At 36.1% G+C, this 13,450-nt stretch overlaps 1 protein-coding gene across 1 annotated transcript in view; it reads left to right on the forward strand.

Annotated features, from left to right (window-relative positions):
- The first annotated feature begins 1,746 nt into the window (after positions 1 to 1,746).
- Positions 1,747 to 13,450, forward strand: part of LOC140323365 (hepatitis A virus cellular receptor 1 homolog) — a 26,075-nt gene continuing 14,371 nt past the window's right edge. The window contains exon 1 of the mRNA XM_072400366.1: positions 1,747 to 1,826. Within this exon, the coding sequence (XP_072256467.1) occupies positions 1,778 to 1,826 (49 nt within the window). The 5' untranslated portion in view covers positions 1,747 to 1,777. The remainder of the gene's footprint in view (positions 1,827 to 13,450) is intronic.

The following is a 13,450-nucleotide window of genomic DNA, read 5'->3' on the forward strand; positions in this document are numbered from 1 at the left end:
CCGAAGATGGCAGAACATGCCATTCAGATCCTTGCCTGCCCAGCCGCAGTTGTGTTATCTGAAAGAGTGTTCAGTGCAGCTGGGGTCATAGTGAGTGACAAGCGCATTAGCCTCTCTGCAGAAAATGTAAGGACAGAACAGTAGGCTACTTGCGGCACAGAAAAACTTTTAGGTATTGTATGAAATTAAAAAATCACTTTTAATAAATATACAAGAATTATAAAAACCATAAAAAACAGAGGTTAATACACTGTATACTTCAACAAAGTTTTTACAAATGTGTATCAGGAATCAAAGAGACAGAGACGTTGGGTCTCTTCCCTGGTTTTTCTGTGCCGCGAGTAGCCTACTGTTTTGTCCTTACATTTTCTCAAAAGTTGTCCCTACTCGGACATTAAGGGCTTAGGCACATTAACCAAATTGAGTGGTTTATATCAACTTACATTATTATTAGGAGGTTGACGACAGGTTTTTGTTCCCAATCTAATCAATCTCCGCAGAAAATGTCGACCGACTCACTTTTATTAAAAAGAATAAGGCTTGGATCAGCAATGACTTTAACACCCCGTCTGCAGAGTGCACTGATTAGTCGGCAACTTCTGCATGGCTTGCTGACACCTTGACTGGAAGAGCATTTTCACAGCCTTCTGCATCTCCTTCTCCTCCTTCCCCTCGTGGCCCTCTACCTCTACTCTGTCTCTGAGGCCTATACCTTGCAATGAAGCTGTGTAACTGGCTAATTTTTGTACGGCGGACCTCCCTCAGGGCCCTCTGCCTCTATCAACTTTGAGGCCTATATCACTTGTAACGGAGCTGTGTAACTGGCTAATTTTTGTATGGAAGACTATTTCTGTATTTCTCTCCAAAAAATACAGATATTTAATTCTGAAACCTGTTGCTATCCATCAAAAATGGAAGAAACATTTCTGTATTTCTCTCCAAATAATATAGATATTTAATTCATTATTGCCATTTTGTTTAAGAAGGAACAGAGAATTCGTTTTCTTGGAATTATTCAAGTTCTGCAAACACTGCATCAGTTCTCCTATTTTAATATATTGTAATTTCCTTTAAAATTATGCTCTAAAGAACAATATTTTTTTTTAAAATTACATGAACTATTGCCAGGAGGTTTAAAAACAACGCTGTTCAGTTCAATACTTGCACATATAAATAAAAAAATATTCTTGCAGCTGTCTCTTGTTTTTTTCCAAAGCTATATTATTATATAATCTCAAGAAGGAGTCCTTCTGGAATAGTACATTTTATCTCATAAACCAAATTTGAAAGTTAACGGAGAGTAAATATGCAAACACATTATTTACCAACAAATAGTACTTATGCTACATGTATACAATTGGATGTATACATTACAAATGTTATTTGAAATTTCCAGAATCTAAAACTGAGATGGGTGTGATCAGATATCCAAAAACTTTAACTAAAAAGCACTATACAATCTCCCTCCTTTAAAAAATATATGTTGCATGGATTTAATGGTGATCCAAAGGCTTTAGGACTTTCAGATTTGTTAACCACAACAAGAGTGCAGATGTAGTGATAATTTTTTCACTATTAGATAAGATAAGATAATTTACTAGCTTCACACTTGATTTGCCTAAATGATTCTGAAAGACGCTATTTTTGAAACAGTGATTCAACTTTTCTGACCACAAAATGTTTTGTATTACATTCACTTTGTTTAGTTCTGCTTTATGTGTAGTAAAGAAAATATACTTCCGTAGATGACTTGGTTTTCACCCTGACAGCACGCAGGATGGGTCTGTACCCTGAGTGGATGTTCGCATTGATCCTAATACTTTCAGGTACTATTCTTAATATATGGCCCTGCATGTCAAGCTTAAAAAAACTGTTCATGTTCTCTTCACTATGCAGCTGCATTTAATTGCGGAACACCTAAATAGCCATAATGCTCCTAAAATAGATATAATCCTTAACTAAATGTTATTCAGGTTTTGTTGCATCTCACTGTTACTAATTTCCTGCATCCTTTGGCAGTCATTTACTGCTCATGGGTATAAATTCTTTTGATGGCTACATGGCATTTTCCAGAGCAGGTTTCCTGATGACAACAGTTGATCATGCCTGCATATTATACATTGGCATACTAACTAACTAACTAAAATGCCATCTTTCCTATAGTTAACTTTGTAGTGCTTTGTGAAATAGTCTGCCTGAAAAGATTGTGGGGGCATCTGTCTAAAGTTGCAATACGAAGTTTCTGAAGCGCATCCACCAAGCAAAGGAATGCCTCAAAAACATGAAGTGTTGTGGACTGTCCCAGCAAAGGTTTTTATTTTTTTTACCCCCCCCCCCCATCCTTGGGTTGTCTGTCATGTATGTTGTTTTGGGATTTTGTTTTTAACTCTGGAGGAGATGCAATGCTAGTGCTTGACTGTATGTGGTTTGTGAATGTTCATATGGTCTCTTAATGTTCAGGGTTTGAACTCACCCAACAAGTGTTCTAAAGTGTTTTTTTCAATATTTTACATCTAAAAAAGCTGATATCCTGTGTCTACAGAAGACACATTTGTCCTAAGTATTTTCATGCTTCTTTTCCAACAATTTATCTGGCCAACCCATCAGTCAAGAAACGAGGTGTCTTAATAGGATTTCGTAAATCTGTTGCTTTTATTTTGGAGCACCAGATAGCAGATCCCGAAGGCAAGTTTCTGGTACTAATGAGTCAATTGTGTGTTGTTCAAGTGACGATAGTTTCTTACTATACTCCAAACAAAAGACAATTGCCGTTTCTTTCCCATTTGTTTCAATTTTAGGCTACATATATGTCAGGAACACTAATAATGTGTGGAGATTCCAATGAAGTGCTAGTACCTAGGTTGGATAAGAAAAAGATGGGTGCGCAACTGGATATTAATGAGACGACTAAGGTGTCTCAGCAGTTTCACAATTTGCTTCAGTCATACTTTGTATTAGATGTATGGAGGGAATTGCACCCTATAAGATAAGAATATACTGTATTTTTCACCCTATAAGACGCTCCGGAATATAAGACGCACCCAATTTTAAAGGAGGAAAATCTAGAAAAAAAGATTCTGAAAGATTATTACCCTTCTGATCACTCATGTGCCATTCATACCGGTATTCCCCTTCTGATCACTCATGTGCCATTCAAATTCCCTTTCTGATCACTCTATGCCTTTCAAATTCCCTTTCTGATCACTCTGTGTCATTCAAAATTCCTTTCTGATCACTCTGTCATTCAAATTCCCCTTCTGATCACTCTGTGCTTTTTTTCCACTGTACGGCAGTTAGGACAGGGAACAGCAGGTGGCGCTGTGCCAGCTTATTTCGCTCTGCTTTACAGACAGGAGAAGACACGTGCTGCTGCCAGAGAGAAGAGGAGACAGACGCTGCTGCAGCCAGAGACACACGCAGGATCGGGTATCGGGTGAGTATATTATTTTAGTTATTTTATCACACCTTTGTCGTATAGGACGCACTAACTTTTCCCCCCCAGTTTTGGGGAAGAAAAAGTGCGTCTTATACTGCAAAAAATACGGTACCCATTTTTCCCATCCGAATCAGATGTACATAGATCATGTTTTTGTGCAAGCACAAACTTTACAATCAGTAGTCTCATGTGATATTTTAGCTTTACCTTGGTTAGATCATGATAGATACTTTATGATTATGGCATTGCTCTCACTGAAATCTACAACCTTTAAATGGACCCTTAATGACACGTTATTGTCCAACCAATCTACCCATATAAAAGTGCTTGATGCTCTGAGGGAGTATTTTAAACTACGATAATTTTAAACTTTAATGATACTAAAGATGTTTCACCTGAAACATTATGGACTGACAAGACAGTCTTGATAGGCAATTTGATTCAATAAGCTACACAGCAGAAGAAACAACACACGGCATTACTAAAGCAGCTTGATTCTGAATACTATCTACTGCGTACTCAGAATATAGTGTCTCCTTCTAGGGAAACAAAACGTAAAATGGAAGAACTCCAAACCCAGCTAAATTTGTGTTTGGCATCATTAGCTAAGAAACAATGGCGATGGACCAGAAATAAGTATTATACATATAGCAATAAACAACATACTATGCTAGCAAATAAGCTTAAAATGCTGGATAAACTGATAAAGATACGTAAGGAAGACGGCACTTTTACTAGCGATCCTGTCAAAATTGTTAATATATTTTCTGAAAATCTTAGTAAGTTAAATGAACTGCCCTCTCCCCCCTATTTGACACACTTACAATCATTTTAATGAAGTAAAATTGCCTGAAATCTCTCAGAGTCTGTATGACAAGTTGGAAGCACAAATAACTTCCTCTGAAGTGAAAGTAGCTATCAAAGTTCTTACAGCTAATAAAAGGCCTGGGCCTGACGAGTTTACAGCGTCCTACTACAAAAAATATATTGATGAATTGACACCATATCTGGTAAGATTATTTAATTCAGTTAGGGACGGTGGTAGGTTGGACAGTGACATTTTATATGCTGCTGTTTGTATGATCCAAAAACTAGATACTGATGATACCACCTGGTCCACATTTAGACCTATCTCTTTGCTAAATCTGTATGCCAAACTGTTGGCGTCTGTTTTGGTAAGGAGACTTACTTTTGGCATGGAGACGCTAATATCACAGAACCAAGTGGGTTTTATAGCTAATAAACAGGCAAATGACAATACCCATAAAATATTACATTTAAATTACATAGAAAAAAATAGAAAGATACTGGCATCCCTTTTAAGTTTTTTGGAACAATGGAGTTTTGGTCCTAATTTTTGCATATAGATTAATACAGTTTATGATTCATCTAAAGCCTATGTGTAATATATGGGTTTTCAGTCATTATATTTTGCTAAAGCAAGAGGCACTCGTCAAGGGTATCCTCTCTCGCCACTTCTTCTCGCATTGCAGATTGAACCTTTGGTGCTCACAATTTGTGATCACTCTGATAAATCTGTCGGTAGCTAGTCATCACCACAAACTTTGCCTGTTTGCGGATGATGTAATAATGTTTATAACACAGCCACTAGTGTCATTGCCTAATTTATTATCAATATTACATAAGTTTAATTTCAGGTCTGCAATTATATTATACCAAATGTAAAGCTTTAAATGTTTCTGATTCTGACCAGCTGGTTACACATACATACGGCAAGCCTTCAATTTTAAAATGGGAACCTACTTGAAATATTTAGGTGTGCAAATAACTGGTTCATATGAGACACTGTATGCTGCTAATGTTCTTAAACTGCTGAGACACCTAAATAACTTGTTGGAATCCTGACAAATTTATCAAAGTGTTGTTTCAACCTAGGCAAAGAGGTGGCCTTTCTTTTCCCAATATGGCTAAGTACTATATAGCTGTGCAGCTGATCCCAATAACGCAATATCATATTGATTATAAACCTCCTTTATGGGTATCACTGAAAGCCTATGCTATTGCACTGGTGTCTATTGCCACTGTTTTGTTGATACCGCTGAAGATGCGACCCCCCACTGCATAATCCGGTAGTAATCTATTCCCTGAGTATATGGGACTCTATAAAATATTCAAGTGGCTTGGTATCCCCACATGTGCCTCTGTCCACCATAGTAGGTAACTCGTGTTTTGCCCCAGGCACTGATAACAATTGTTTAAATAAGGTATCGGATAATAGGGTAAGGGTTAGTTGCAAAGATTGGTTATGGTTTATATAGATAAGTCTATAAACTTCAGCTACCAAACTAATAGGCAGGAAAATTTTACAGCAAAAAAGTTAAGATGACATTAATTGAAAGGGAACCTTCCCTATGAAACATATAAGGGCTGCCATTGATGTCCTTTAAATTATTTTATTTACTTGGTTGAATCATTTATTCAGAAAAAAATTAAAAATGTATTTATAGGTGAGTGACTTGAAGTACTGATGTCAGAGGACCAGCATGACATAAATAAAATGTTACCTGTTAAAGGTTTAACAACAGCAAACCTATGTTTTAGGAGGTTGATAGTTATATAGTCATCTATAATTGAAAGATATATGATAGTCTCCAGTTCGATATTCATTACCCTTCAACCCTGCCTCAACATCTTAGTTTCAATTTGTTTCTTTATCTTCACTTGGATATATGTGACTAGCTCCACCTCATTATGTCCTTGGCTTTACCTACAACCTATCATTTGGTCTGCCCAAAAACGGTGAGAGAGGAAGAGTAGGCCTTCCACCTGGAAATCCTAATAAATACTTCAACGGGGTCTATTGAATCAACAGGGGTTCTAATTCTACCTCTTTCTACCTACAGATGGAAGGAGCATTTCTGGCTTGATATAAATTGATAGTAATACAGATAATGGGCACAATAGAAATCATATATACTGTATTATACTTAAGCTAAACCATGACCTAAATTCTATTCACACCATTCCTCCACTTCCAATAAACTGTACACCACATTTTTGGGAATGACCAAATGACTGTTTTATTATTAAAAATTTCAACATAAATAATAATATATAAAACTTCTGTACATAATTACATACACACATATATATATAACTATAATACTGCATGAACAATTACCTAAAATCTTCATAAACAACAACACTTTATAACTTTAGTACAAAACCACTGCATATCCTAAACAGTGCAACTACTTCCCTCTAGGTTGCAGGTCCTTGAAGGCACCATTCGCTTTACATGTTGCTTGAGGTCTGCACCAACTCTTAAATATTATTCCAACCCGCACAGGGACACAAAGAATGAAACTTAACTCACAGCTCCATTTTAACAGCGACTTAAAGGTGTTCAAAATAACTATATGATTCTTCTCAATTCTGCCCTCAGAGGACCTCAACCACCCCCGCAAAATACCCCACCACTCCATTCACCACTTTTCTTTCTCTCTGGTGGGTGGGTGAGAGGGAAGCTTGGTTGTTACCAGTCTGACCTCCTCCCCCCCTTTACTGCCCTCCTTTCTTTAACACCTCTCTCTCTGCCCCCTCAACCTGCACCAATTCCCTTTAGCTTATCCTACCTAACCATCCTCAACCATGGTGCAGCCAGATGCAGTTGTCTACATTATAATTTTTTGCTCTCTTTATATTTTTAGGAAATGATAAAGATGTTGGGATAACTCCCCAATCAGCCTTTACCACTCCTATCCACATAAATTGGGTTCAGCATTGGTTGCACATTTTTGCTTTGGACCAATTTTCTGATGGATATTAGCAACACACAGCAACAAAAAGCTCACAAAACACTGAAAAATGTTTTAAATGGATTTCTGCTTTTATTAATAACAATATTATTATTATTATTATTATTATTAATATTATTATTATTATTATTAATAATATTAATTTTATTAATAATAAACAGTATTTGTATAGCACCAACATATAAACAGCACTGTACATTAAATATGGGTTTATTTAATATGTTTTTATTAATATGCTTTATTTGTGAACATAAGCTTTGCAATAATTGATCCATGCAATAAATAATCCATGCAATAATTTATATTTATCTGATATATATATAAAATGTTGATTTTTAGTCCTGACCAAAGATTCAAAAGCACTATACATTTCTAATAAAATCCTCCTTACAGATACAGTTTTACAGATAAGGTGAAAGGTAGAAACCCATCTATCCGGTAAGTACTAAGGTACTGTACATTCATAGAACATAGATGTTAAAAATAATTTTAAAAGGACAATTATAAAATGTACAAGTATTGAACAGTCAGATTGGCATCATGTATGGTGAGCTTTCGAATATCTCACACTGCAGATGTCCAGCTATGTGACTACAGAACAGGACAGCCAAAAACATAAAATGCACTGCTGTTTTCCAGGGGGATTTTAGGACAAAAGATTTTTTAGGATGCTGCTCAGGCACAAATAGCATTTCTACATATTCTCTGTACAAGTTCCCCTCCAGAGGATAGCAAAGCTTGGCTCATAGTATCTGATTAGATCCTACATTTGTTTTAAATAGAATTACAGTGGTACCTTGGTATAAATCCTTAATCCGTTCCAGATCCTTGGACCTTTACCAAACAGGACTTATACCAAACAAATAAAAGGAAAATGATTAATCCATTCCCATGAAAAAAATCCTATTGTTATTGGTATATTATACATTGATGGGGCTGTATAAAATAATTTTTGCTTAATACTAAAATACATAAATACAAAAGCAATTAGATGAAATACATGAAAATTTACCCTCACTTTACCTTGCTGAGAAGAGTCGAGTACCTACTAGGATGGTGCTGAGAAGGGAGAAGGAGGAGATGTTATGTAATTCACAGAGAGTTATAGCGCGGGTTGTTCACTTAATGGTAGCAACTGGCGTACTGATGCTCATGGGCAGTCGTGGCTTTGTCTCAAGAGAGATAAATAAGGGTAGCACGCGGTGTTATAACTCATTTTGACCCATACAAGTTCTAGCACAAAGGTTGTATACCAAGCAAAATTTTTCATGTCCAAACAGGACTTATACCAAGTTGGACTTATTCCAAAGCGGACTTATACCAAGGTACCACTGTATATACTTTGTGCAGTGTCTCAAGGCAGTCTGTCCCTCCAACTACACATTTTCATTAAACGGTCACAATGCCTGTCAATATTACTATTGAAGACTCCCAAATGCCTATCAGGTAAACTTGGGCACCTGGGAGAAGTTACCTCCACAGTTGACATACTCATATCTGTTCTTCGCTTTATGCTTAGCATGTTTTTTGTTTTTATGCACCTGGAATTCATTTATTTCCTTTAATATGAGAGTTTATTTAAGTTTATCATGGATGTTATTCTGAGTGTTCATATAGCATAGGATAGTGTTTCTCTCCCTTTGCAGTGCTGGACCAATGACAGAACTGGCTGCTTCAGGCACCATGGCAGAGGAGAACATCTATATTCAAGAGTGATGAATATTTACCATAATCCATTGAGTAAAAAAAATCTGCCCTTTCTGATAGAAAGCATTACTTCCTCCAGGCCTCTTTGAAATGGAAAAATCCAGAGCAACGATACCCCACTAACTTAAGCTATCACTTCTTAGAAAAAAAGTAAGGAAGGGTCAGCACCTCCATCTGCTTTGTTGTCTTTGTGTGCCCAATCAGGACTGCACTTACTGCATAGATTTTGGAGCAGACAGTAAAAGGATCTACTAAATAGTAATATATATAATAAGGACAGCAATAACTGCCTTTTTTTTACAGTAGTGTAAGAAATGTATTTATTTTTACTGTGTATTCCTATTCACTAGAAGTGGAGTGAAAATTTCTCCAATGGGGATACAGACAGGTATAAGCAACAGATAGAGAATTTTCCATTCCTAGCTGAAAGAAAAAAAAATATATGTTTGGCTGAAATGTTCTACAAACAAAATATACTAAGTTGTCTGATTCTCTAAATCGCCTGTTTCTCACATGGGACTATGGACAGAGTTGGACAACTTGTGACTCACTGTGAACTCTTTCATTTTTAGTGCGTGGTTTTACTTGTGTTTGCAAACTTTAAATTGTTTTTTGACTTAGTAGCATAAGCATTTGGTTTTATTCACATGAAACGAACGGGAAGCATCCCCTGGGGCTGCTGGGAATGAATGAACTTTCATGTGCATGCATACGTCCACCTGACCTGGCCAATCATATTGGCCTGAGAACCGACACCAGGAAAAAGATTGGGTAAAGGTGGCAGTGCCTGAGGCAAGCAAAAGATGGGATCAGGCAGGTAAAGTTACTTTATTTCACCGTACCTGTCCCATCTGCAATAGAGGACCTGCCTGGTCACAATGTTTTAATTCAGAAGGTTTAATTCCACTTTAAACTTTGTGTACTGATTCATTTTATATAAAAATGTTAAATATAACTGCACCTTTTTTATTTTTTTTTAATTGTATGAAGAGGGATGCAGATAGAGTTCCAACTGGCAATTGTAGTGTAGTCCAAATCTTCCTTTCTCCCTCTAGATCATTATATGGCTTTATACTATTTTATTTATCTTCATTTGCTTGTATTTATCACAGGGACAACTGCTGGAAGTCAATTCCTAATGACATAGGCAGACCTCCAGAACTACATCTCCCAGATATCTTTTCCCTACACACATTTCCATGTGGACAATCATGGCAGCATTGTTTTGTTTGGAGGAAAATTAATTTATGCACATGGACTAAAATAGAGAACAGTAGAGAACAAGTAGAGTGGAGTAGTCTTTTAGGCAGGACTGCCAACAATATGTTCGGTTGTATGTGTTACTTGAGGTGATGCACCTAAAGTGCTCTCAATATGTTTTTCTTCTGTATGTATGTGATAACACACAAATGGCATGTACAGAACAGTGTGTAGGTGTGTACAGTCATTATAGGAAACCACAAGGCTGTTTGTGGTCCGTGCTACCCAGAGAACTAGAAGTAATAACATAATTTTCTTTCTTTCTGCAAGTCCATAGAACCTCAAAGCCTAATGAAAGCAGATAAGTAAAGATCAACTGAATGCAAAATGCACCTGTCCATAAAATCTGAAGTTAGAAACTTGGAGTTTTATGGTCAGTGTCAATGCTCTTTTAGAGGTATTTGTAGCTTCTGAAGTATTTTCTTTGTGCAGTACAACATGAATTTTGACACACATAAAGTACAATAAATGCACAAATAGCCACACGGGAAGATTTTTTGTTGAAACAATGGCAGCAGGTTCTCTTTAGACTTGTAAAAAAGGAAAAAAACAAACAAACAAACAAACATTAGAATAACAACTGAAATGTCAGTAACTTGGATTGATATACTCAGCCAGGTTCACATGACATAGTTACTTATGAATTTGCAGGTCTTTTTTTAAGCTAACAGCATGAATATTTTTGTGGGTTGTTTAGTGACCTTACCCTGCATTGTGTGCAGTTCTGAAATACAGAGAATATTCTGACATTCTGTTAAATGCTCCACTAAAGCCACCATCCGCATCTAAGCTGAATATCAGACAGTACCCACTTCATATTGGATGAAGAGATTTTGTTAATAGACTTAAAATCTTCTTCTCTAAAGCAACAATATTAAAAAAGAAACCGTCTGCATCCAGAGTGACCCCATCACTAGTTTTAAAAAAGCTTCTGTTAAAATGAAAGGATTAATACTTTCCCCTCCTGCCACACACATTATCCACTGTATATCTTTTTTATAACATTTTTTAGAGTTATATAATTCTAAATACATTGATTGTCTTTGATCAAGCAAAGTGGATCCATTTTATTACCCTGGTAGTGTTATCCTTCATCACTCTGGAAGGCATAAACTCCACTTGTTAATAGTGTATAGGTTTGTAAGCCAGACTTGTGCATATGTGATGAATTTATCACCTTATAACTCAAACTTGCCATCATTAGTTAATGTGATAATTTGAGCCCTGATTTCTGCTGGGACTGGAAATTTTGATTTTAGGGCAGTAATTAACGCAGTGTATACTTACATTATTTGTCAAAAAGGTGAAACGCGTCGGGCATTTTGAGACACTTCTGACTTTAAATTAGAAACAAGAAAATATTGTACAACAGCAAGTCTACGTAAAAATAAATTTTTAGTGTCATTTTGTATTCACATATATTATAACTTGGTTTAAACTAGTCAGTCTCTATTGGAATCAGGGCCACATGAATTTGTTCACTCAATAAACACAAACATCACATTGCCTATAAAAGCCTGTCTGTCTCCATCTCCTCTTGATCATAATGCTTTTTGTTTTGTTTTGTTTTGTTCTGTTTTGTTTTTTTATTTTCAATCAAATGCTTGTAAAACTTTTGTATAAAAATGTTTTTATCTTTTCCCTAAAGCAGGGATTGAGCCTGCTCTTCCACTAGGGAAATTCAAGGACAGAGAGTTTATGAGTTTTGGAAGCTCTCTCTGAAGCACTGTCTGGCATTTCAATAGCTATCATGAGAGCCATGTAACAAGATTTACAAAAGATGATGGAAGAGTCATCAAACACAAATTTATTGTGATTCAGTCTGTCTTAATCTTTCAGCATAGTAAGAGGCTGAAGCTCCCATTCCCCTTAAAAAACCACCGTTTGGTCACTGTGAAACATGTTGAGTAAGTGGGCTTCTGAACACAACAGAAGATATATTAAATCTGCAACCAATGACATTGGCTTGAATATATCAGAAGCTCTGGGGGCTCCAGATTGAGTATAGTATGTGGGATGAAATATGTACTATTGCTGACAATTTAAACTTGATATGCTGCACAACTGGATCTGTATTTGTTTTAATATTAGTAAATAAAAAATTATTGTTTCTTTCCTACTTATGCTGTGTAGAAGCAATTGTCCATAAAATCCCTGGTTTAGGAAAAAAAAAAACTAAAAACTTAGTTGTATGTTGTATTAGGAAGGATTGGACAAGGTAAACATTACCCTGCAATATATTTGCTTGTTTAAAGGTTTCTCACCTGACAAAGGTGATTTATTATCTGTTGGTCAATTTGTTAAATAACACTTCTAAGCTTCTAACACTTCTATATTCTAACTATTTACATATATCATGATTCATTAATGTCAAGAAAAGTAGTTGTTTTTATTACCATTTAAGAATATGTAAAGCCTGATAAATGAATCTTAGCAAATCATGAAAGATTGACTTCCACTTCCTTATTTACATTTACGGTATATGTATCTTGTGCTTATCAACTGAACAAACAAGATGTATGGGCCACAAGCCATGTAGAACCCAGAACATAGCCACACAAAAAATTTAATGTAATATGCTGTATGAGCTCCTGGATGGAACAAAGACCCATATTGTTGCCACCTGCATTGATAACAACAATAATAACAACAATTTAATATTGAAGCCCATCCAACCTGATTACCATCACACATCTGAATTGTACTGAAAAAGACTATAGTAAAAGCAGGCCTAAATAACTTCACTTTAGAGAGAGACACATAAGGCCTGATTTATGAAAGTTCTCCAAGGCTGGAGAGGATACACTTTCATCAGTGAACTTGGATGATCCAGCAAACCTGGAATGGATCTGGTCCAGGATTGAAAACATTTGCCAGCAAATAGCAAAGAACTTTGAAGTAATCCATCCCAGATTTGCTGGATCACCCAGCTTCAGTGATGAAAGTAAATCCTCTCCTGCCTTGGAGAGCTTGCGGATCTAATTACAATAATGAATATAGAGGTGACACCAAAAACATCTTAGACAAGTGATTCTATAAACAACATAAACGTAAATCTCTCCTAATCCTTTTCCATGCATTTGGTTTACAGTATACCACAAGCAGCCTCTCAATACAAATTTATTTACCGTATTTTTCGCCGTATAAGACGCACCCAATTTTAAAGAAGGAAAATCTGGAAAAAAAAGATTCTGAAAGATTATTCCCCTTCTGATCACTCATGTGCCATTCATACCGGTATTCCCCTTCTGATCACTCATGTGCCATT

This window comes from Pyxicephalus adspersus, chromosome 2, assembly GCF_032062135.1.
Source record: "Pyxicephalus adspersus chromosome 2, UCB_Pads_2.0, whole genome shotgun sequence".
Taxonomy (NCBI): Eukaryota; Metazoa; Chordata; class Amphibia; order Anura; family Pyxicephalidae; genus Pyxicephalus; species Pyxicephalus adspersus.